Source organism: Haliotis asinina, chromosome 7 (genome assembly GCF_037392515.1).
Source record: "Haliotis asinina isolate JCU_RB_2024 chromosome 7, JCU_Hal_asi_v2, whole genome shotgun sequence".
In the NCBI taxonomy this organism is placed as follows: Eukaryota; Metazoa; Mollusca; class Gastropoda; order Lepetellida; family Haliotidae; genus Haliotis; species Haliotis asinina.
In genome coordinates this window covers 37,853,664-37,875,266 of record NC_090286.1, presented here as the reverse complement: position 1 = coordinate 37,875,266, position 21,603 = coordinate 37,853,664, and the positions used below count along the sequence as shown (strand labels likewise).

The following is a 21,603-nucleotide window of genomic DNA, read 5'->3' as shown; positions in this document are numbered from 1 at the left end:
CATGAGTTCATGAAGGGTTACAGTTCAGTTCACTGAATATCTGAGTGTATTGTAACAGCCTTACTAAATATTGATCAATTATCAATAAATACTGCCGGAGTAAACTGGAGCAAAATGAAAATAAGAATAAATATTTAGATTTTAACAATTCATATCAGTAGTTTAAGCATGATAGTATTGACAGCAAAATTGTTATTGATAGTCATTGATATTTTTCCCATCAACGATATTTTCGATTATCAGTCCATTTAGCCAGCCCTAATCCATGCACTATCTTTCTTGCATTGTTAGCTGTGCCACCATGTTGTACAGTGTGTACTATTGTAGTTTCTAACTGTTCCCAGACATGCAGTTGTGGACGTCACCCTCACTGTGTACATGTGCTGTTCGTCATGCTGAGGGTGTTCCAGGTCCGACATAACGACAACTGCCTCTGGAGCAAGACACTTAAAAACTATGAAGTAAGTAGAAGAAACAGTAAAACAGATTGCATTGAAAATTGTCAGTATTGCATGTGGAAAGACCTCCAAAATAGAAAAATAATCAAATTGTTATGTAACAGTGGTTCATAAAATGTGTTGCCAGGGCACCTAATCTGAAATCCCAGTTATAAACTGACAGTGTCGTCACTTTATTGTTCTTGGGGGACTTTTTTTTCTGTAATATTCCTCAAATCTGATACAATTAATTAAATAATATCCCTTTGACACGGGCATTATCTTAATAACATCCCTCTGCTCTGGAACTTTGAATTATTACTTGTTTTGAACATTGATATGACATTATTGACAATTTTCAACATGTATTGCTGACACCCAGTGTCGAACCCCCAACCCTTTGATAACTGACTTGTTGGTTTTAACCACTAGGCTACGAAGGATCACTGTAAAGAATGAGATTGTTTCTTTGTATGAACCATGTGTTCCTTGCAGGGCGGGAAATGCAGGCTGGACATGGTTAGCGCGGACAGGGCCTGATTAGCGCGTGCAAAGTATGCACATTACACATGCAAGGGCGAGGCATCAGCTGCCAGTCTCAATGCAGTTAATTACATTAGTGAATACCAAATGTTGAAATTATGTCTAAACTATATATAGTTGGTCTGTTAAGTTGGATATAACATGACCTATGGGCATTATTCAAAACTAAGCCCTTTTTCCTGGAAAAATGCCTGTGGGCCTGATATCCTATGCATAAAATTGATAAATCGCTAGTTACAGATTCTTTGTGATTCCCAGTCAAGAGGCTAATTGAGTAGTAACACCGTCACTATCCTTGCCATACTTTGCACAGCTACTATTTGACATGGTTCTTTCAGATATGTTGTGTTAATACAGTGCCTAAATATTAGTACATGTATATATGTATGGTTAATTTGGCCTTGTAATTTGTGTGTGCTTTAAGAACAGGCTTAGTCACGACAAGGTCAATCACACCCACATTAGCACATGCATCTCTAATGCGTGGCTATAATTATCTCCCTTGAACAGTCTGCTTGAGTGAGTGATTGAGTTAAATTTTACACCACTTTTAGCCATATTCCAGCAATAACATGGCAGAGGACACCGGAAATTAGATTCAGACATTGTATCTATCTGGGAATCTAAACCCAGGTCTTCGGTGTGATGAGCGAGCGCTTTAACCCAGTCTGCTTGAGTATTGCAATGTTTTTCATTTCTGTGTGACTTTATCTGTTACCGAATGACAGCTTGCCATGGGAACATTGTCATGCATTCAAGTTCTTCTACACTATGGTAGATATCTACGTTAAACAGCAAATAATCATGTTTTTGGTAACCTTCAGATATACTTTTGCATTTCAGGTGGAGAATTTATTTCGAATCTACCATGACCGACGGTCATCCCGTATCCACAGTCGTCGACTGGAGAAAGAGAGAAAGAAAGAAACAGCACAACAACAAGAAGACACTGTCAACAACTCAGCTGAAAACACCAGTCTACCCTCAGAGAGTGATGCGGGGTGAACTACCTTTGATATTATGATAATTTCCAGGGGTGGAAATAACTTTAAAATTGCAAAATCACTTGCCCGTATAATTTTCCACCATACATTCCTATTTTCTTGTTTTTTAATATTTTTTTTAATAAACAGCGTAACATTGGAAAGTCAACTAGACAATGGTAGAGCGTTATGTATAAATTTGCTTACCCGACACAGAAAAACACTGGACCGAGATGTATGTGATAGTCACAAACACAATAGTCTGCTTATTAGCAAAGTCGTTAAATAAAGGAAAGTAAACCCAAATCTACTTTCAAACATAGGCTGGCTAGCAACCATGACCGCATGTAGAACGCAACGTCATAGAAGAACCGTGAAATCATGTCACCATAACAAAGTGATATTTTGCCCTAGGGCATCGTATGAAAAATATGAACCCCCGATATGTTCACCCTCATAGGTAACAGTATAAGTTGTTCACTGGTTGAGAGGCGGGGCAAGGGTTAATGTAACCCTGATATTTTTTGTTCCCTGAGCCCGTGGGATGAAGGGACTATAGACAAACATTTAGGGTACAGCAACCCATGGGTCCTGAGGGACCAGTGAACAACGTTTGTATCTTACCAAACACCTCAATGTTATTTTGAACTGTTTGAAGCATGGGTATCGGATTGTACACTTCAGACAACCTGTGTGAATCAACTATTCAAATCTTGCATCTTGCTGTGTTTCCAGCAGATATGTCACCGCAGTGTAATATTATCCCCTTCTTAATATTCGTAGGGACTACATTTGAGCGTATTGTCAAAATTTATTTCTTGGAATGCGAGGCAAATCTTTTCGTAGCCATTGCTAGATATTGCAGACAACACAAGAAAAGTAGATTTAGAGTTATCTCCCTTCCATCGATTTTCATCTGCAAAACATAGATAATTTCTGTCCGTCATGTGTGCTTTAATGTTATGCGAGATGAAGAAGTATTTCCATGAAGTACCGAATGAGTTGACATTGGCAGCGGGGTATATTGCAATGTAAATGAGGTGACATGATTTTCTCCTTCAAGTCATATTGTTCATATGCTTACAGTTTTTCTTCCTTACAGTTTCCTTACAGTTTAAATATATGTTAAATATCATACTTGCTATAAAACCGTTTTATGTAGCGTTTTCCTCAACAGTGACTTACCTTGTGATCCTCTTTGTCCCACACTGCTGTAGCTGATCACTATTGGGGTGAAAATGAATGTTGATTCATCCATAGGTCAGTTATGGCTAGGACCCCAATTCTCTCAGTCATGATGACTACTGACTATTTTGTTGAGATTTATGAATCAGTTTTTGTTTGTAATTTCCCACTGAATTAAATTAAACATATAACTTCCTCAATTTCCGCGTTGATGAGAATTAGAGTTTTCTACCTACTGATATCAGCACTGTCGTCATGCTGACATGAAACAGACATGAGCTGTTAAACAAAAACTTTTTGTAAACAGGAAGTTTTAGCGACTGAAGAGTTGTCTCCCTTGTCTGACTCACACCTCATTAATAGGTCTTACATTTCCATCATGATTGAGTCATAATGTGAAAGGTTGACCATCCTAGGACAGATATGACATTTGTGTATTTGGTTAGAGTGTGGCCATTGTAAGAACAAGGGTATGTATTATACAGGAGATGATTTATATTATAACACCTGTGTCTGTTACCTATTTACAGTCTCTGTTGAGTGTGTGGCCATGTCTGTGACTACAGCTATGATCTAGTGTTAGAAATTATTTAAGATCTGATAATTGATTACTGGTTCAATACATCAATCTGTTATAAAAAATAATTGGTTAGTGTCACTTTTCAAACTTTCCAAGTTGCGTTTGTTAATGGACAAGAATGATGAAAAACATAGTTTTTGTTGTTGGTGGTGATGGTTTTGTTGTTGTTGTTGTTGTTGTTGTTGTTTTTTCGTATTACCCCAAATTGAATTTGTGAACTCCACATGTTTAATGGATGACAAGTGTGTTAAGAGCATTAATTTCCAGGATAAATTCAATCATGAATGAGCATGCAGTGTTAGTGCAAGTGTTCTAAAATTGTTTGTACTCAATTGTAAGAAAACTGGATGGAATACTTTGTTGTTTAGTCACTGTGTGACCAATCTTTGATTATTTCAGTTAATCAGACCATCGCTAGTATGATCAGTGTCTGTGATCTCCATGTGTGATATCTCTTTGTGATCATGATACTCTGTGATTACAGCAGTATGTATGTGTGTATGATCTCTGTTGTGATCTCTGTTTATGATCATGTGGTTTGTGATTACAGCAGCATGCGGGAAGAGGAGGACACATGCCCCATCTGTCTCCTCGAGATGCTGGAGGGAGAGAGTCTACTGAAGTGTGAGAATGGCTGTCACAACCGTCTCCATCATCACTGCATAGCCATATGTAAGTGTCTCCACAACTTTGCTACAACTGTCAGACCTCTGTATTAAAGTGTGGAACTTGTGACTGTCGTAGTGTAATGATCACTTTGTGAAACACGGCCCTTGACAAGAAATATGCAACAGAATAAAATTATTTTTATGTACAGATTTTCTAGTATACAATCTATAATTATGAATTTGATGTATAGTTGCAGGGATTGGGAAAGAGAACTTTGACAGTGGGCCGTTTTCAGGATTATTAGGCATTTCCTGAATTTTGTATGGGCCACCGCCCTGGTATCAGTAGTAAACTTCAAATTTTAGGAGACCATTTTTCATTCTAATGTGCAGAATGACCCATGCCCCCTGTCTTTCCCAGTCCCTGCAGTTGTCATTTTCTTGATGGGCTTGTACATTTCACAACCTTAACAATTCTTAAAATGTTGTTCACCTAACATAGCAGTTATTTGTAATATTGCTTATTTCAGAAGTAAATGAAGAATGTTTAAGCTCTTAGCATGCGTTAATGTCTTGCAGGGTTCGAGGAGTGTAGGAGACAGAATGAACCTCTTATCTGCCCCCTGTGTCGAGCCCAGTGGAAGACAATGACAGTCGAAATAAAGAAGTAAGCCTTCCTAGCATTCTGCTAGAATCTTGTCATTGTATGATCTATACTTTCTAACCTAAATTAAGCTTGATTGTTTTCCTTTGGGATTTGAGAGACTTTTTGATGGAAGTCATGCATGTTTTAACTTCCATGTAACTCCATGTATGTGTGGGGATATGACATCCTGTCTGATGTTCTCAGGATTACAACTCTATCAACGAGAAGTTGGATCTTGTAGATCATCACTACAAAGTCATTTAGCTGGAGTGGGTTATGTTTTGAAATCATTAGGGCAGCAACAATTCGGTTCGATTCATCAAAAGTCTTGACTCCTTAATTTCAGTTTTTAATAATTATTATCACTTTTTTTATACGATATTTGAATACTTATTTGAATTATTTTCATGCAGCCAGAACCTAATTTTGACGCCAAATTGAGCAGGTCAACTGCTGGAATAAGGCAAAATGTGATTGGTTGATGCAAGGCTAAATTATCCAGTCAGAAGTGTTGTTAGTAGACATCACCAACTTGACAATGGATTTCAGGCTGAAAATACCAGTTCTGAGGGTTAAATGAAATCTGATGTTTCTACTTGTATGAAGAGTCAAAACGAAAATGGTTGAATTGAATCCCTAGCATCGACAATTGAATTGAATCGAGGTCTGGGTGTATTTATCATATGGAAATGGAGCAAGAAATGAGACACCAGCTGCTCACATGATATTTGAAAGTGATGTCATCGATGTTTACATGTGTGGTAAATACATAAAACAGAGTTACTTATGTGAATTTTGTGGTTCCCCAGCACTCCAGCAGACTCTGACCCCCCTGATGCACCCCCCAACACCCGTGCCCCTTCCCCCCAGGCTGTACAGGAGAGTGAGCTGCGCCTCCCCCATGCTGAACCCATTCCTAGAGACAACCTACCGACAGCAGAGCCTTGGATACAGGTACGTGGAATATGAGGAAGCATATCAAGTCACTCTCAGTATAGGTTACTGTTTCCTCCCACGTCAACCTGACATGCTGAGATATGCTGGAATATTGTTGAGAGCGGTGTAATCTCTACCCATTCAGTCTCTTATTAACTACTGATTGTTATCATCATTCTCTGTGAGTTACTGGAAATGTTGCATGTTTTCCAGTTGTAAATATGTGGAGAAGTACATTTTCAAGAAAGCAAATCATACCTGTTCAGTTTGCTCATATTTTTTATCCGGACAGTGGGGTAGCCTAGTGGTTAAAGCGTTCGCTCATCATGATGAAGACCAGGATTTGAATCTCCATATTGTCACATGTGTGAAGCCAATTTCTGGTCTCCCTGCTGTGATATTGCTGTAAATATTACTAAAAGCAACATAAAACCAAACTCACTCGTACTAGTTTCGTATCAGTTGGCTTGGACAGTAAATGCAAACAATCATACAGTTTTTAAGCACGTCCATTCTTTACTGTGAATATTATCTCTGTTGCAATGCAGGTTCTTGGAGAAGATCTTGTCTCATGCCTGTTTTCTCGGAACTGGTCTATTCGAGAGACTGGTCTGAAGCATCTCAGCAAGGAAGTCATTGCAACACTACTTCGTGGGATGGGTGAGGGGCGTTCAGGCGTGCTTATCTCCCCTGACCGCCAGGCCACAACACAGCAGATGCTGGACACCTGCTCCAAGGTTCTGGCCTTCATGTGTGGGGATCCTGTCTACAGAGTCTTTGTGGCAAGCTTGGTGAGTAAATACACTGCATGTTATAGTGTGCGTTATGTTTGTGAGTTACGGTTCAGTTGTAGGGCATCGTGCAGTGTGTGTCCAAGACATCATGGAGTGTTTCTTGGAGTTGCAATGTTTGAGTGTCCCAGGATCTGATCAAGGACAAGATATAGAGAATCTCACCCGCATATCTACTGATATCAAATATATCAACATGAGTTGATAAGATATAGTAACAAATATTCGAGGCTTTGAGTTTTGATATAATTGATATCAGTTCACATGTGGGGGAGATTCTATTTATCCAAAATCATTCTTCAATAGTTTTCAATGAAAAATGTTCATCTCTGTGCAATGTCATAGCATTGTGACGTCATCAAGTTCATGACATAGCATTGTCAGAGCATAGTGCAAAATCTACTGTCAAAGTGATGTCTCCTAGGAGATAACCAAATTACTGACTCCTGTTCATTGTCAGGATGGTTTTGTTAATCACATTGCTTATAATAAACCAGGCTCTTTAATAATTCTTTGGTTTAGCCCTTTTTACTCCGTAATAAGATTGGGAATTTAGCATGAAAGTCACAGGGTCTTTGTGATAATCCTAATATTAAAATCTTAAGATTGATTTTGTTCCTTTTAAGATTGATAAGATTGATTGATATAAACACCCCTTTAGTTAAGAACCTGTGATATATGTTGAGTTTCTATTTTTCAGAGAGCTATGCGCACCATGTTATCATACACACCATGTCGAGACAAGCAACAGCAGCAACGTTTACAAAATCTCCTGCGGCCAATTGTAGATGCCATTGTCATCAAGTGTACAGATGGAACAAAGTAAGTGCTGATTCAGGACAGTACTGATGTGCCAGGCTATTGTTTTATTGCAGTTGACTGCCCTATGATACTGCTACGTCAACATAGAAGCATGAAATGACAATAGTGTCCTTAATAGTATCAACATTTGTAATAACTGTACTTACAGTGAGGCCCAGCATTTCTGGACCTCATTTATCCAGAGATCCAGTTTCTCGATCTGAAGAATGAATTTCATTGAAAAAAAACAAACAGTGTATAATATTCTCTAAATATCAAGTCCCACTTACCAGTTAACAACCACAGCAGATGATCACTACACATCCCGCCTCAAAGTGAAGGTAACATACGAGATTCACATATCCAGAATTTCATTCATCAAGACAATATACAAGAAAACACAAGTGTCTGGATAAGTATGGTTCAGCTATGTTCACGAACATTTCAGATTTTTTACTAGTTTTGAACATCAGAGGAGAAGCTTCTGTTTTCTCAGCTTTGTGGATAAAATGTTTTGTGGGTATTGATTGATCATATGATCAGGTTTTTTTTTTATTATTTGACAATCAAACATTGATTCTCAATTGAAAAACTTTCCAATCGATAACCCTGTATACTATCTTCAAGCATAACATAAATGATTGGTGTACATGCAAGATTTGTGAATACCTCAAGGTAGGTCATGATTGCAGCAGTAATACAGGAAGTCAAGTCTGTTTTTAGCTTGCCAAGGGAGCATTCACTTTCTTCTTGTGCATGTAGTGACTTGCAGAGAAGTAACAGTTTTGTCATGGATACAGATATTATTTAGACCCATGTTTAATTACATGTTTGAACATTCAAGCATTGATTACTGTTTTGTAATGTATGAAAACATGGTTCTAAAAACAGTAAATACTCCTAGGAATATTACATGTGATTGAAACGAGCAATTTCATTGGCTGGTCAGACTGTCAATAAAATGCTTGCTTTCCCACATGTTTGCATTGAAAAACACCTTGCATTTGCAAAAGGCTCAGTTCTCATCAAATTCACGAATAAGGTCAGAAATGGATAGCTTCATTGATACTTGTCACATCTACTGTTAGATGTATAGCCATTCTGTTCTGATTTCTTCATCAAATTTCAACATATAGATCTTGAGTTGAGTTTTTCACACACACAAATAAGTGATGTATATATCGTTTAACTGTAAAAATGGTGATTTAAATTCATATTAGTTCTCAAATACTCCATGACTTTCAAATATCCTTTTGTCAAAGTGTTTTTTAATCCATTTCCAAAGAGGAATGTGTTACGATCTCATGTCACATGACATATCTTTGTAACAAGCAATTGTATAGCAGTTGTCTCATCAGCTGGTCATGTGTTCATAAATACATGTAGTCGATCATTTATTGATAATTGATCAACAGAAGACATTGATAATCGATTATAGTTTTAGAGGTCGATTCCCCAAACTAGTAATATTTAAGGTGTGTGATAGATTTTGGCTGGATAGATGATGACTAGATTGTGCAATTTGTGTTTGTGTTGCAGACGAACGAGTCAGCTGTCGGTGTCCACGCTGGTGGAGCTGGCGAAGGGCCAGAGTGGGGAGTTGGCTGTAGGCAGAGAGATCCTAAACCCAGGTAACAGTATGTGTAGAGGGCCTAGATTTTCTATGCCGTCTTGGTGCTAAGATAGTGTTAAGTGCCATACATTAGCATTAACTTATGACTATCTCAGCACTAAGAAAGCTTCGAAATTCAAGACCCAGATCTAGAGGGTGGTTAGACAGAAGTGAGCAGGTCTGAGACTAGTAACAATCTGTACTGGCTTGTTGTTTTCTTGTTTTTCCACAATTTTATTCATGACTTTGAAAAGAGATGTGGATTGCTTGGATATGACAATAGTGTAACATAAAGTTACAACTATCTTAGCGCTAGGAAAGTTTTAATAATCAAGACCCAGATCTCCAGGGTGGTTAGACAGCGGTGAGCAGATCTTAGACTAGTAACAATCTGTACTGTCTTATTTTTTTGTTTTCACAATTATTTTCATGAGCAGTTGATTGCTTGGATATGACATTAGTGTTTATAGCTAGTGTTTCTCATTTACAATGGGCAAGAGGTGGCCTTTTGCCTGCGATGCTGCATCACTCTGCAAATATTTGCAGTAGCTGTCAGGGCCTACTGTCATTGGTTACATGGTTATTTCTCCCATACGTAACTCAGACCTGTGTACATGGGTTTTACGAAATAACTTTCAGTTTTACTCCAAGTTTAAAGTGATTATACGAAAACTATGTTCATCCAAACCTTTAGCTTCGCTTAATCATTGATACCAGTATCCGTGATTGAAATATTATCTTGCCTTAGCTCGCTTCACTCTTTCATCTTTACACATGTCTTGAGGTCAGTCTCGTAAAGTCAACTTTATATGATGCTCTCTGTAAAAAACCTGGTTCTGTTGCCAAAGAAAAGTGAGTTATATATATCAAAGACAATGTTCTGGGGTTCGTAGCATGAGGGACTGTTTTGGAGGGACAAGGGGGCTACATGTAGGTGAGCGATATTACCATCTCTCCAGGAAGTGGAAAAGGGTTCAAATGTCCACTTAACTGTCAAAATGAGAAGGGAGATAAGCAATAAGCACGAGTCAGGATAAGAATGAAATATCAGCTCTATCATAAAAATGGCACTGTTATTCATGTTTCAATACTGCATTGTCTATTGTGAAAGTGGTTGTTTTTTATCCAAAATGACCTTATCTAACTCTCAACAGTATCTTCGACAGGTCCCAATGGCCTGGATGGTCTCAACTATGTGCTCAAGTGTGTAACAGAAGAATACAACGTGGACAGCGTGCAATGGCAGTGGCTGCTAGGGAGACTCTACATCATTGAGAAGCTCCTGGAGGAGTTCCCTCAAGACTTCCTCCCGAGAGAGATAGAGGGTGCTGCAGATGCCAGTCCTGATACCACTGTCCCCGATGAAGCAGGGGCATCAGCTGGTGAAGGTGTGAGACAGACTGACACTTCGGATAGACTGCTCTCTGTTGCTAGGTTCTCTGTGAAGGCTGTTTGTAATGCTCATGTTCGTATTTCTCGTATGGCCCGCAGGGTGTTCCTGTTGACAGCTAAACTCGGTGCTCATCTTCACTCCATTGTTTCTGAGCTGGAAGATCTCCTCTCAGACATCGACTCAACTTCTGTGATATCTGTGAAACGAAAATTAGCAAGAATAATCAACGATTTTCAATTGTCTGAAAAGATTGTACAAGAACTGCAACATGGCTCAAAGAAACATTTCCATGCGGATGTTGATTCTCCCCTTGGTTCCCCCAACGATTCTCCCATCTCCACTCCCAGGTGCCCCTCTCCCGCCACATATTGCTCTGAAAGCCAAAGTGAGACCGGTGCCAAATCAGTCCCATCATGTCCGCCCAACACACCCACCCACAACCGCTCAAGGAGAAAGAAAAGAGCCATACCCCGTCGAATTACTCGAGACTCAGTACTATTGGCCAAATCTCGGCATGCAAAGCTTCAGAATGAAGGGGGAGATTCCCGTGATGCTCAAACAACTAACAATGCAGCAAAGTCTGATGCAGTTCCTCTGATCTGTGTCACATCATCCACAAGTAGCCAGAAACCTGCAGAACCACAAAAGCCAGAAGCAGACGACAGTCTCCTTGCACAGAAAGACTCATTAAGCAACACTGTGGCCGACTTTGATGAGCACATCTCATTATGTGATGAGGAAGGACCTCCCCACAACTCTTGCATTCACCGGTCAGTCACAGGGTGCTGTAGCACATCACCTGGGGAGGAGGAAGCCATTCCAGTGGGGTCAGCTGCAGCTCCCAACACCCCTGAGCATACTCCACACTTCCACACTGCAGATCAGGAAACAATGAGTAGTGATGACCTCCTGGACATCAACGGAACGTCGTCTCCAGACACGCCCAGTGAGAGGCCAGTGTCGTTCAAGTCAGAAGTAGCCGAATCTCCCAAGACCTCACCTAGCCATACTGCTGATCAAGGTAAGGATTCTTTTACAGTCCAATGTATCACTTTTTTAGGTTTATGCTCGAATCACTCAATCGAGTTTCATGAAAGTTTTCACTCCACATAATTTGTACTGATAAACCCTTGGTCCAGAGTTTTTTGCAGACACTGAAATATTTTGTATACCAATGCAATAAATTGTCTTAATTGATATGAATATTAGTCATTAGCCACTTTAATGAATGTTCGTCCAGAGTCTTGATAGAAAAATCCTGAATATTGTCATGCTTACTAGCTACTATTTGCTTCTGAAAGACTTCATAATTGCAATCATATTTACATTTTCATGGAACCTTCCCATGAAGGGTTTCCACCCACTTATGTAAATATAGCCATTTACTTCAGTCAGCTGTTCTAAACAAGTTTTTTGCAAAGTATTTCATGCTGTTTGAAGGTATTGTTTACACATGAACTGATGTACTGCAAAACAAATGCAAAAAGATCATTGACAAGAGTTCAAAAAGTGATAAAAGTCAGTACAAATTGCAAAATATTTTACAAAACCACACGCCAAAACACACCAGTTCATACGGAAGATATTTGCACATGCGTTTCTTCAGTTTGGTGTATGATCCCTGTGTAATACCATAAAGTTTGCAGTTGATTACACACTTGGTTCCCCCAAGTTAATGGGGTAATAATTCATCTTCAATGTAACCATATTTGTACGTAGAATTAATGAGTTCTTTAAGTGAGTCTAAACTTTTTGTGGGATGTACAGTAATATATTCAACTATATCAAAGTCAGCTTTATGTTATGTAGGAACAAAATGAGTTTGAATCTGTTGTACCATCATTGTTTTCTGCCCCAGCTCTGCGGCACACACATACCCACCATGACGATAAGTGTTCATGCAAGGAGGAGGTGGAGAGGGAGGAGGCAGAGGCACTGGCTCGTGCTATGGCTGTGTCAGAGAGGCAGGATCCATGTCCAGTAGTCCCAGGGCTCACACCCACAGCTAGAGAGGAGGTTCTCACAATTCGGATACAACCAGAGGTACGGGATTACATCCACTCAAATAGTAAGGAGCTATTTCCAAAGTTTGAAATGAGCAAAGACATCAGGGCTGGTAACTTCAAAATGTTACCAGTCCTGATGGCAGCACCAAGAATTCACTCAGATGTATGGACCATCTAAAATTTGCACCAGGTCGTTGGGCTGGCTGTAGCTGTAAATTGTAGACAGTCCGTTAGAAATCTGGTCCGTCTTGGGCAGTTTAATGGACATTATTTCGCATTTTTGCTTGTCAACTCTATCACCAATAGCAATGATAATGGAAATTACCAGTGCCAGAGAATCACGATTGTTCCTCAAGGACAATGTGTCACCCAAGTGAGTGAGCCTGACCACTTGACCCCTTTAGTCACCTCTTACTACTAACATTGGTGCTCTCTTACTACGAACACTTGGTGCTCAAGACCAGTTCTAACCTGGACCTTCACAGATATTCCTGTATTGTAACACTGTTTATGTTCAGGATGGGAGCAGTAGCAGTACAGAGTCAGATCAGCCTTCTATCTACTATGAGAACATTCACTGGGTGAAGGGGCCACTGCTTGGGACGGGAGCCTACAGCACCTGCTACCAGGCGCGGGACGTACGCACAGGGGTGCTCATGGCAGTCAAACAGGTCAGTTCATTCTGTACACGCACAGGCTCATTTCGAGAACTAATGAGACATAAATAGTTGTTGTTTTGCGCATTATATATGAAACAAGTCATGTCCAGCCTCTTTGCTCAAATGTGAGATTGACTGATTTCGTCCAAGGCAGTGATTGCAGATCATGACGATGAAGTGAGTAAACCTCAGCAATACGAGACCAACATCTTCAGATCAGTGAAAATCCCCACACAATCCACCTGTATCAAGAGTATCCCACCCAAAAAAAAGTCTTGAGAAATGCAAATTGGACTTCTGAATGTCTTTTTTGTCACCTGTAGATTTCGTTCTGCCGGAACAACCCTACGGAGCAGGAGAAAGTGATTCAGGCAATAGCAGAGGAGGTGCAGATGATGGCCAGACTGGCACATCCCAATGTTGTTCGCATCTTCGGCGCCACCAAGCAGGGGTGCCACTTCAACATGTTTGTGGAGTGGATGCCAGGTATGGTGGTGCCATGTAATACATGTTGTCTCATTCACTTGCCCCAATACTTAAATTAGTATGTAATGCTTATATTTTGAAGAAATATCAATATCATTGGTAACCCATAAACCATCCGTAAGCCATATTTGTCCATTGTATGTTTATGTGGAAAGAATGTACATAGGAATCTGACAAATGAGACAGGTCATTCTAACTGACAATGACTGTAGCTTGGTTGGTTTGTTTGTGACTTGTCATCGTATCGTTGTCTTTGTGTTCATACTGAAATACTGACAGGCTTGAATTTGGCAATACAAGTTTTGAACAAGCAAATCTTCAGTGTGTAACATGCTGTGATGCTGTTGTGTGTTTTGCACAGGCGGATCTCTGACCTATCTCCTCGGTCGATACGGGTCTTTTTCTGATGAGGTGATAGCAAACTACACCAGGCAGATCCTTCAGGGTCTCGCTTACCTCCATGACAATGGCATTCTTCATCGTGATCTCAAAGGTAATGCAGGATTGACAACTGAATTTGAGTTATCACTGTGTCAGTGAGCCTCTAGAAAATCTCTAAATGTCAATTCAATTCAGTACAATTTCTCACTTTCTTTCTCACTTTCTTTGTTTTTATTTATTTTATTTATGGATTTTTTACTTTTATTTATTTTTCTTTTGTTTTATTTTATTTTACTTTTGTTGTTGTTGTTGTTGTGTGTGTGTGTGTGTGTGTGTGTGTGTGTGAAGAGGGACATGTCTGTGGCAGTTATTTTAAATCACGATGGCAACTTCGTCAACTGAGATATTCACCACTTGAGTGTTACTTCCCTTCCACAATATTATCTTGTAAATTACCTCCTGTTTCTTTGTTGCAGGAGCTAACTTGCTGGTGGACAGTACAGGGCAACGGTTGAGGATAGGAGACTTCGGAGCTGCAGCACGGTTAGCATCTCAAGCTACGGGTGCAGGAGAATTCCAGGGACAGTTGCTTGGCACGATCGCCTTCATGGCACCAGAGGTGAGTGAGGGGTACAGTTAAAGGCATTATTGCCATATCAGTAGTATTTCAGGTGTTGGCTACCTATGGGAGGTAACTCTGGTCACTGTATGCAATGTGACAATTATTCCCAATATTATACCATGTGCTTTATATTATTAACATGACAGTGATGAGCACATTGATGGTTGTTTCAGTTTAGATATGGTCTATGATAGTCACAAGAGGCAAGAAGCAGGTTGACCAGGAGGTCAGGCATGGTGAAATGGTTTATTGTGTCATCGATTGCAGGACACAATGTCAATCACTGGATTGTCTGTTCAAGACATCATTGTTGTCCCCAGCCGAAACGCGGAATGGGGGACTAAGTATCCAGTGATGTCTGTACGTCTGTATGTCCATACATATGTACGTATGTATGTTCCATTTCTTGTTAAAACGATATCTCATGAACTGTTATCCCCAGTGTCTTCAAATTTGGTGACAGTCTGCATTTGGGGATTACACAGACACCAGTCCATTTGGGTGACCTTGACCTTATTTTCAAGGTCGCTGTGACTGACTATTCAAACTTTTGTTAAAGCAGTATCTCATTAACTGTTATACCCAATGTTTTCATATTTGGTGACAGCCTACACTGGGGGATTAGGCTGACACCAGCCGATTTGAACTTATTTTCAATATGATTGCAACACTTTGTCCACTTTTCAAACTTAAGTAAAGACAGTATTCCATAAAACATTGCAAGCAATGTCCTCAATTTTGTCAGCAGCCTACACTGAGTGATTTTCCAGACACCTGTCATTTCGTGCATCTCATATGCACGCATCATGGTGCCATGAAGGGACAAGAAGTAAAAAGTAGTGAATATGTTAGAAATATTTCATTCTTCTTTAGCGGTGGGGGACATTGCCATGTTAGTAGCAAACACTTGTTTTATTCTGTTAAAAGTTATCTCGACTACGTTATTGATGTAATATTGAAAAAAAAGGTAAATCAATATTAATTGCCACCTGTCATATTATTTCATCTCACGCTTCTGCGTAACGTGTGGGCCTCATGGAGGCTTTTACATATCGCAAATCAAAAGCATCTTTGGTAAGTATATAAACAAGATGGTGAATCATGTTGACAAACTCTTCCATTTGTTAAACCAAACGAGTTTCATTATTCTCTCTCTTGGACAAGTTATCAAAGTGGTTTCTTGATCTATTTTTCTTGTTGTGACAGCATCTGCATTCAGTAAATACCTATCTTCAGTCAGTATGCGATCCCACACTGCTTGGTGTGATGTCCCCCTAAATCCTACAATTTATTGATGCAATGCAGAAGCTGGAGCTATACATGAAATTCAGAAATATTTGGAAATTCTATTGACTTCGGGTTATATATTGATCTCTGAGCAGATCAACCTAAATTTCTGATCATTCATGTTAACAATGCTGTGTTGTAGGTGTTGCGAGGTGAGAACTATGGCCGCGCCTGCGACGTGTGGAGCGTTGGCTGTTGTATGATCGAAATGGCCACCACCAAACCTCCCTGGAATGCTCCTGATGTGTCTAATCATCTAGCTCTTATTTTCAAGGTAATCCTTGCAGCTGATTCTTCAGATAATACCAAAGGCAATACAAGTAATGCCAGTGAGATTTGTTCATTTTCTTTTTAGTGTTCCATGTCATAGAGGGCAAAGGACAGGATAAACCCATTTGCTCTCATTTAGAGCAGCTTTAAATGTTAGCCAAGTGTTTGCAGATGAACAAGTTAATATTAACATTTAACAGGGAGTTCTGTATTTAAATGTTAAGTGTGTTCAGGTCAGTTTAATACAGCTTCTTGACGGTGTCCCAGTGTGGTATGTAAATTTAGCATAATTTAAATGATGATAATGATGACGTGCCCTCCTGAACCAAAGTTTGAAGAAAGATTCCTCAATTAAGTCACATTTATGGAATAAAATGAACTTATTTTTTCTCAGCATTTGCATTTTGTTAAAATATATTTTTTGTCATTACAGATTGCATCATCTGTTGAATCTCCTCCCATTCCCGAGAACTTGTCCCCAGCAGTGCGAGACCTGATGTTGCGATGTCTGGAGCAGAGCTCCGAGTTTCGCCCCACTGCCAGAGAGCTGCTAATGCATCCTCTCTTCACCCAGTACAAGAAGTCCTGACTGCCTTCTGCACCAAGTCCAATGACGGCCTCCGTCATTATGCCTTTTTTCATGTCTACATGACATTCTCGTGCCATAACTTGTTACAGTGTCTTGTGATGTTGTCCCCTGATAACTATCAGGAGTGTCATTGTCAGATTGTCATGTTGTGACAGTGACTTCATGACAGTCATGTTTATGTATTCATGACATGGTCATGCAGTCTTTGCTGCATGACACTGTCATCAGAGCTGTCATTGTCTGCATGACATGCTGACCTCTTGTTCAGGGATTGACAACCTCCTACTGTTCCAGGGCATTCAGTGAGATAACTTTGTATATTTGAGGGGGATAAATACCAAATTTCATGGCTAAGATCCATAATTAGGACAAACTTATGAGTGATGATACTTTGACTGTGATGCAGTTAGTGTCTGCATTGTAGATGAATGCAGCCAGAAACCTCCAATGTTGGTAATACTACACAATTAATTTTAGTCCAAGCATTATCTACAATGCTGCATCAAGAGAATTGAAGGACTGGTTTCGGTCTGTGTATTAGATCACAGTCAAAGTTTCACAAGCTCAGATAAGAAGCCTAGTTAAGGGTCTTACATCATCTGATCTGTGATGGCGTAAATGTAAAACCACTGCCGGACAGTGGTCATCTGTATATGGAGAATTTATCATGGATATAAATTTATAAAGTGGTGTACATGATGCAACTTAGTGCACCCACAGGCTGGGCTGCACTGCATGTACATTAGAGACAAGCATCTGCTGTCGTTGAGACAACACAGGGCTGTTCACACATATCGGCACCCACAGGCTGGGGTGCAGTGTGACATTTAGAACATGCGCCTGTTGTCACAGGGACAAAACAGGGCTGTTCACACATTTTATCATGATCATTGATCAGCAACCCAAAACGGGTACGTTAACCAAGAAATGGCATAATGCTTTGCCACGACAGAAAGGTTCTTGATGCAGCATGTTCCGACAGCTAAGAGCTGTCAGGGAACGTCTTAACAAGAACTTTGGCACCTTTGCAGCTAAGTTAGTTAACTGACTTCCAAGCTGCAAAAGTGAATTTCGATTGGGAGAAGATATCTTCTCCCGTGACTTTTGTCCAGGCCTCCTGAAGGGAAAGCCATGGATCACGCATGATACTGCTGACTGTATTACTGAAGCCTTTATGAAGTTGCTACAGACTACGTACCTAAACACTTACAACAAGTGCCAAACCAGTGTGCATTGTGAGATATGTCCAGTGTGATAGATTACATTGTCAGTTCGGGGACTAGTCATCATTAATGAACTACAAAGCGTTATGTTTCTACCTTTCCACCTCATACCATTGTTGTTTCTAGTTTTACAAGTCAAGAACACGAGAGTCTTGTCTACACAGAACACTTGTCTCTTACACAAAAGCTGAGGACATTTATCAACAACATTTGGTTATCTGAAGTGTAAGCTTACATCATTGATGTCTGTTGCTAAACACCACTTGGAAGTATCAATGAAATAAACCAGTGTATTATTATTTACACTGTCATTTGCCAAAGGTTTGTAGCACATTGATTTTTAGAAATGATTTTCAGTATCTGTCATAGATGTTCAAGGTGTTGCAGTATTTTAAGATGCAAAAAAATACATATCTCATGCTTATAAATGAATTATCTATTATGAAGATTATTATGAGGTCTAAGAAACATTTAATATATATTTTATTGAGATACCTAACTATATTTATATGCATATATATATTTACTATTGGCTGCAACATCAATATAGCTAGTCACAATAGTTTTATAGTTTCTAAACAGTCTCAGTGCCTACCATTACTGAATGCACAATTGAATCTGTGCCTTGAACAACTATTTTTTATATCTTTATACAATGTTGCCTAAATCCAGGCTCCCCCATAGGGGTATCATGAATGCAAGTTGCAAGTGATTGTCGCATAATTTCGCAATTGTGTGTTCAAATTCACGTTGTATTGTACCAGCAGTGTTCAAGAAAGACAGCTTGCCATAGGTTTGAGGGTAAGTTTAGTAATCTTTGCAAACGTTCAATATCATGGGCTATTTTCCCAAAAACTGCATCTTCTTCTGGTAAGCCTGCATCATGGTCTTAATAATACATAATGACCATTCACCTATGTTGTACTTTACACCCGATATGTTCAATTGTCCATAATGGTTTTGTCCTGAAATGAAATTACTCTGGATGTCTGTCTCTCCTCTGCTGCCTTCTGCATTATGATAGCAGTGTATATAAGTCACATCATTTCTCTCCGCTAGCAGGTGCTCTCAATACTTATTATGCAGGGCTGGCCTTCCAACCTTCTACAGGACAAGTCACTAGAAGTGAGAGATGTACATTTGTCCTGACCTGAAGGAGGGTGAAAGGGCAGACTCACTCACTATTCCATCTAGAAATGATTCCATGTATTTATCAGGGGTTTTATACTAAAGCGAGGCAGCAGTGCCAGGGGGCTAAGTGTTTCCTTTGGGAGCAATGTCTGTGTGCATGTTTGAGAGAGCATGTGAAAAAAGGTATGTAAGTGTCCATGTGGTGATGCCTTCATTGTGTATTTGTTCTAGGTGGCTGCTGGTACAATGGTCAAAGTGGTCGGTAGATAGTTATATCTTAAAGAATCCTTGCAGTAATCAGAACCCTGTTCTTAAACTGATTGAGGAAACAGGTGTTCATTCTGTTCGGTAATGAAAAGACAAAAGTGTCGCCATCTGGTAAATCTGGTGGGTGAGGCACCTTCTTTCAATTAAATCAACGGCTAAGTGAAGTTGTGAATTCTGTATTTCATCCCATTTTCCTTTTCAAAATTCAGGTTTCAAATCTAACCATATCATCAAGTTTGAGGGAAAATTGTTTGTGGGTAACCATTGCTTTTGCTTTTCAGTATTGTTGATGAAAGAAACTGGCTATAATTAACCACCAGGAGTTCACAGAAATATTCTAGTCTATTTATCTTGATAGATTATCCTCTTCCTGCCTAAACCTTAATGTAGTCCCCTTTCTACTGACAGAATTCTGATTCGTCAAAATGCACATCCATTTCTTTCTGGAAGTCAGTTCCTGTTGTCCAGCAGCCATCAGATCTTTGACTGTATCTGCCTTTTTAAAAGGTGTCAATGTGTGTGTGCTTGTGTCTTTTTAGCTAAAGAATACGTGACATAGTTTTCTCACTTTTATACCAAGGCAATCAAAATCAAGGTGCCCCTTGTCAGGTAATGTCAGGATTTCAAAGTAGCCAGTAGAGATCACACCAGAGGGTGTGTTGTGTTCAGATGTGGTATATTTAATGTCTCCCTTGGAACGTTGTGCACCAATATGATTCTTTAACTGATCACTGGTCTTAAAATCCTGACATTTCCATGACATGGGATGAAGACCTAACAAGATTTGTACTTAATGAAGGCCATTTATGATCAACCATTTGATATGGCCTTGTAACCACGGCGATTAATGTGACATTGTATCTTTGCATTTGTCAAAATGAATTGATTGCCAAGTACCAAACAATTTCAACCACAGAATATGTATCAGGGCACCAAAAGGTGGAAATGTCAAGCAATTTCTGCTGTTGATAAGATACTGGTTGACCCGTGTGTCAGGTCAAGGTCACAACCTAGCTCTCAGAATGAGGTCAATGGGGCTTATCTGGTCATTGATAAGATGACTGATGAGATATTTACCAGATGTTGCTTACTTGTGTCAACATCAAACATGATGGGACTCTAGATGATCAGAGGTGACCTTTTGACCTTTATGATCTCCACCAGTGTGTCGTGTGAGAAACTATATATCTCAAAAGTGCTACAATCATATCAGAGGGGTTTTTTTTTTACTGTGTTGAATGTAGTTTGGCTGCAAGTTTTTATTTTCGATTTTTAGATGGTTGTGATTGTTAAAGTCTGAGTTTTATATAGTGGCAGTTTTGGTTTATTTTGACTGAAATTCATATCAGTAATTTGCTATCACATTTGAACATGCCTTTGCCTTTATGATGAAATTTTACAACTTCATAATTGATGTCAGCAATAAAAGCATCAAATAGAAGAACACTGTCTTATCTTTGTTATTATCCTTCTAGTTAAGAAAAACAAGGTGGAAAAATGAGGTCGGCAAGTCTGCCTTCCAGACATTGGCAGGTTTCAGAGAAGCTTCTACACAAGCAAATTTCCTTGTCTATATTTACAGATCATTCCTGTGGTGAACTGGTGCCTGATTCGGGCATTTATGTTTTTCATGACAATTCGAAATACTGGAAAGTAGTTTTTGTTTCCTGAGCATGGCACATGTTTGTAAACTTGCTATGCAGATTAGTCAAGTTTTTTTTGCCTCAATAAATGGACTGCATCCAAAAACTATGCAAGTACCCCCAAGTCAATAACACATTGCAAATGAGTATTTACTTTACACACATTTTCTCTACATTTCCTGATGTCAGGTAGACATTATTTGTGATGTCACATCCCTGTAGGATCACATGAGAAACAAAATGCTTCCAGTTAGACTATTTTAGTTGTCTGCTGTTAAAGAAAAAGTCATTTTTCAGTTTAGATGTTTCATGCACATAATTACTCAACTTCATGATTAACAGTGGAGTGATTTGCATATCCAATAAGCACTCTAACACTGATCAACATTCTCACAATAAAGAAAGACTCAATATCAAAATAAGATCAGCTCATTCCAGCAACACAAATATATGTCGTCAGGACTCTCTGAGCCTGGTGAACACTGGATTCTAAATGATCTATCCGAAAAGTATTGAATAATATA

At 39.4% G+C, this 21,603-nt stretch overlaps 1 protein-coding gene across 2 annotated transcripts in view; it reads left to right on the top strand.

Annotated features, from left to right (window-relative positions):
- LOC137291773 (mitogen-activated protein kinase kinase kinase 1-like) overlaps window positions 1-20,874 on the top strand; it is a 45,578-nt gene extending 24,704 nt beyond the window's left edge. Inside the window, exons 6-21 of one of the 2 annotated variants that reach the window (XM_067823291.1) lie at window positions 345-461; window positions 1,824-1,981; window positions 4,279-4,400; window positions 4,916-5,003; window positions 5,792-5,936; window positions 6,467-6,709; window positions 7,410-7,531; window positions 9,050-9,141; window positions 10,289-11,536; window positions 12,374-12,558; window positions 13,040-13,192; window positions 13,504-13,666; window positions 14,028-14,159; window positions 14,524-14,666; window positions 16,099-16,230; window positions 16,660-20,874. In XM_067823291.1, coding sequence (XP_067679392.1) covers window positions 345-461; window positions 1,824-1,981; window positions 4,279-4,400; window positions 4,916-5,003; window positions 5,792-5,936; window positions 6,467-6,709; window positions 7,410-7,531; window positions 9,050-9,141; window positions 10,289-11,536; window positions 12,374-12,558; window positions 13,040-13,192; window positions 13,504-13,666; window positions 14,028-14,159; window positions 14,524-14,666; window positions 16,099-16,230; window positions 16,660-16,815 — 3,399 coding nt within the window. In that variant the 3' untranslated portion in view covers window positions 16,816-20,874. Of the gene's footprint in view, window positions 1-344; window positions 462-1,823; window positions 1,982-4,278; window positions 4,401-4,915; window positions 5,004-5,791; window positions 5,937-6,466; window positions 6,710-7,409; window positions 7,532-9,049; window positions 9,142-10,276; window positions 11,537-12,373; window positions 12,559-13,039; window positions 13,193-13,503; window positions 13,667-14,027; window positions 14,160-14,523; window positions 14,667-16,098; window positions 16,231-16,659 lie in introns of both variants that reach the window. The other variant, XM_067823290.1, reaches the window with a different exon arrangement.
- Window positions 20,875-21,603: the final 729 nt, after the last annotated feature.